Source organism: Echinops telfairi, unplaced genomic scaffold (assembly GCF_000313985.2).
Source record: "Echinops telfairi isolate 266 unplaced genomic scaffold, ASM31398v2 ScPeMD7_7457;HRSCAF=8495, whole genome shotgun sequence".
Lineage (NCBI taxonomy): Eukaryota > Metazoa > Chordata > Mammalia > Afrosoricida > Tenrecidae > Echinops > Echinops telfairi.
In genome coordinates, this window is record NW_022111357.1 from 21327701 (window position 1) to 21331009 (window position 3309).

The 3309-nt window shown below is 57.1% G+C and overlaps 1 protein-coding gene across 1 annotated transcript in view; it reads left to right on the forward strand.

Annotated features, from left to right (window-relative positions):
• Positions 1 to 2139, forward strand: part of HMGCL (3-hydroxy-3-methylglutaryl-CoA lyase) — an 18799-nt gene extending 16660 nt beyond the window's left edge. Inside the window, exons 8-9 of the mRNA XM_004705108.2 lie at positions 434 to 559; positions 1595 to 2139. Coding sequence (XP_004705165.1) covers positions 434 to 559; positions 1595 to 1696 — 228 coding nt within the window. The 3' untranslated portion in view covers positions 1697 to 2139. The remainder of the gene's footprint in view (positions 1 to 433; positions 560 to 1594) is intronic.
• The last annotated feature ends 1170 nt before the right edge of the window (positions 2140 to 3309 follow it).

Here is a 3309-nt window from a genome sequence, read left to right on the forward strand (position 1 = left end):
CCCCAGCACCTGTCGATGGCTGCAGGCGGGTAGAGGGCATGGTGGGAGCCAGTGGGGACATCATCACTCCTAAGCACTGAGAGTGAGGCTTGGAGGAGGATAAGAAGGGGGGAAAAGGGGCAACATTTGGGACAAAGGTAAATGCTGCCCACCAGTGAAATCTCAGAGGTTGGGGAGGTTGGCGGCAGGAAGGGACCTCCCTGGGGAGGCGGTGCTTGGGCCAAGGCCTGAAGGAGTGGAGGAAAGTCACTGCAGGCAGCAGACAAGACCCTCGTTGTCCCAGGGACTAGCTGCTCTCTCCGGGGGATTTTGCTGCAGCGGACTAATGCAAAAGTAGGATTCCAGTCCGTGGACAGTCGGGTGGTTTGTGAGGACCAGCTTGGCAGGCCCGGCCCCACCGTGACAGCCCTGTTTCCCCATCGTGTGCTTTCAGATGGGAGTCAGTGTCGTGGACTCTTCTGTGGCAGGACTTGGAGGCTGTCCCTATGCACAGGGGGCATCTGGAAACTTGGCCACAGAGGACCTGGTCTACATGCTAGCAGGCCTGGGCATTCACACGGTAAGCAAGCCTGCCCTCTGGTGGCAACAGCCCCAAATTGAGCACTCCAGGGCGCTCCCTGAAGCCAGAGTGCAGCCATGGTGGGGTAGATTTGGTTTTGTGGGGGAGAGGAGTCCTGGTGGTGGAGTGGTTACCAGTTGAGCTGCGATCTGCCAGGTCAGCAGTTTGAAACTACCAGCCAGCTCTGCTGGAGGAAGATGGGGCTTTCTACTCCCGTACGCAGACAAACAGTTACAGCCTCGGAAACCCTATCCTGTAGGGTTGCTGTGAGTTGGCATTGGCTTGATGGCCGTATGGTGGTTGGTTTGTTTATCCCAGGAGAGTGGGGGAGGGGAAGGGCTGCAAGAGGGGAAGGGCCAGAGGATTAGTGGTGTTTTGTCTTAGGATATTGAGGCAGCAGCATGGGGGTGAACAAGCCATGAGCTGGGCCCAGGGCCCAGCACAGCGTGACTGACTGGGAGGCACCAGGGCAGGGCATGGTCCATAAACCCTGAGAGGTCAGCTCATGTCCTGAAGTGGGCCGCTTCCCTTGGGCCAGTTTCCTGTGGAAGGAGTGCAGTAAGGGCGGGGAGGATCAGGAGGCTGGCTTTAAAACCTCGCTCTGTCACTCGCAGGCTCGTGGCCTGAGACAGATTGCTTCCCCTCTCTGAGCCTGGGATATGGGAGGAGTGGGGCTCTTGTGAGGAAATCGGGGTATGGCTCTAGGCTCTGAGTCGAGAGCATCCGTAAACATGAGCGAGTGTTAGAAACAGGTGTTCAGTCCTCCTGCCTCTGCCTCACAGTCCATACTGCACCACACAGTGGGTGAGCTGGGTTCCCGCCGGCTTCGCCGCCTCCCAGGGTAGAGGGGCGTCGGAGGATCCCCCATCCCCCACCCCATGCTGGCCTCGTGCCACTGATGAGAGGAACAGGACCCCGTGTCTCTCACCTTGACTTTTCCAGTGCCTCCGTTGGCTGTGCAGTCAGACGTGTGCCTGGGTGCAGTGTGGGGGGCACGCCATGACTTACTCCTCCCTCTAACTTGTTTCTCAAAAGGGTGTGAACCTCCAGAAGCTCCTAGAAGCTGGCACCTTTATCTGTCAGGCCTTGAACAGAAAAACCAGCTCCAAAGTGGCCCAGGCCACCTGTAAACTCTGAGCTCTCGGCCTCCTGACGTTCCCGGGGACGGTACCGATGAATCACGGATGGGGATATGGAAATGGAAGGGAGCAGGCACCTCGCAGTAAAACAGGAGGGGCCGAGGGAGCTGCTGGACCTCCACGCCCTGAGTGAGAGGCTGTGGCGGTTGCACGTCGCCCTTCACCTAGGAGTTGGATGTGGAAGTGTTGCTGAGGACACTGGGAAGCCCACTGCCTGGTCCTGGGCTGACCTAGAGCGCCCTCTCTGGGTGACATCTGCTAGCTCACTGCCTGCCTCTCCACAGCTCACCAGCAGTGACCCTGGGGCCACTGCTCCCTGACGTCTCAGAGCAAAGGGACCAAGGGGTGGCCAGCTGCCAACTCGAGCACCACTGGAGTTCTCTCCACTCGGAATGTGATTTTTGAAAACACTTCTGTAATTAAAGGTTTAATGGCACCAAACTGTGGCAGCACTCGTATGTGTGTGTGTGTGTGTGTGTGTGTGTGTGTGTATACACACACGTGGGGAGACCTGGGGAATAAACCATCTTTACAGCGTGCGCTCTGACAGGGAAATGCAGCCCTGAAGTCGGTTATTACCCCCCGGTTCCTGCCTTGAGGGCTCTGCCGAGTGCCACATCCAGAGTGGCTGGGCTCCCACGAGCTTTGGTGTCACTCAGGAGACTGGTGGCAGCATTGGTGGCCAGAACACCCCAAGAGATTTGGGAGGCTCCCCCCACTAAGCCAGGGCACTCGCACAAGCTCCTGTGGCCTGCAGCTGCTCTTGGGTGCCCTGGTCCTGGAGGCCTGGCTGCTAACAGGAGCTCTCACGTCTGCACCTCAGGCTCTGAGATCAGTCATGTTTTCTGGATTTGGGTGGAGACGGGCCCTCCAGGCTGGGGCCCACCAGCACAGGATGCATTTACTCTGCACTTTTACCTGGTTCCCCCCCAGCCCCTCCTTTCTTTGAACAGGGAACCCTCATGGCAGACAGGGAGCAAGCCCTCCCAGCAGTTGGAGGGCCATACTCCCTGGAAGGGCTGAGAGTGTGTCCCACCACTGGGTTTGCAAACTAGACTCCTGGGTAGTGGGAGAGCGACCCACTTCAATCAGTGTAGCCCTATTTTGCCTCTGTTCCACTTAGTCCCATAGTTCATGAAAGACTTAATTTAAGGGATGGGTTTGGTGAATATGAAAAAGTTCAAAACTGCTGGTTCGCCTAGAGCCTGGTCAGCCTCACTCTCGACCCTGTATCCCTAGAGCTGGGCAGTAAGTTGGAGGGTCTGGGCTAGCTGTCCGTTCTTACTCCCTCCTGCCTCTAGGGCTCAAAAAGTGCTTGGCTCCAGAGGGGAGCTGGATCAGTGAGCCCCGTTTCCATCCCTCCAATCATTGACTGATGGGATGGTTGTGACCACGCCTTTCCCCTGCTTACCAGGAAGATGGAATGGCTTAGTGGGACTTCTTCCTCTGTGCCAATGTGGCAGGCCACCTCCATAAGAAGGGTTGCAATGTAGCCCCTAAGATGCTGTCTCCCATCAGAGTGACGAAAATGTCCAGGTCACAGCCTCCACTACCCAGAAGAACTAGTTGGTGTCTGGCTACCATTGCTGATCTATCCTATTAGGATCAGAA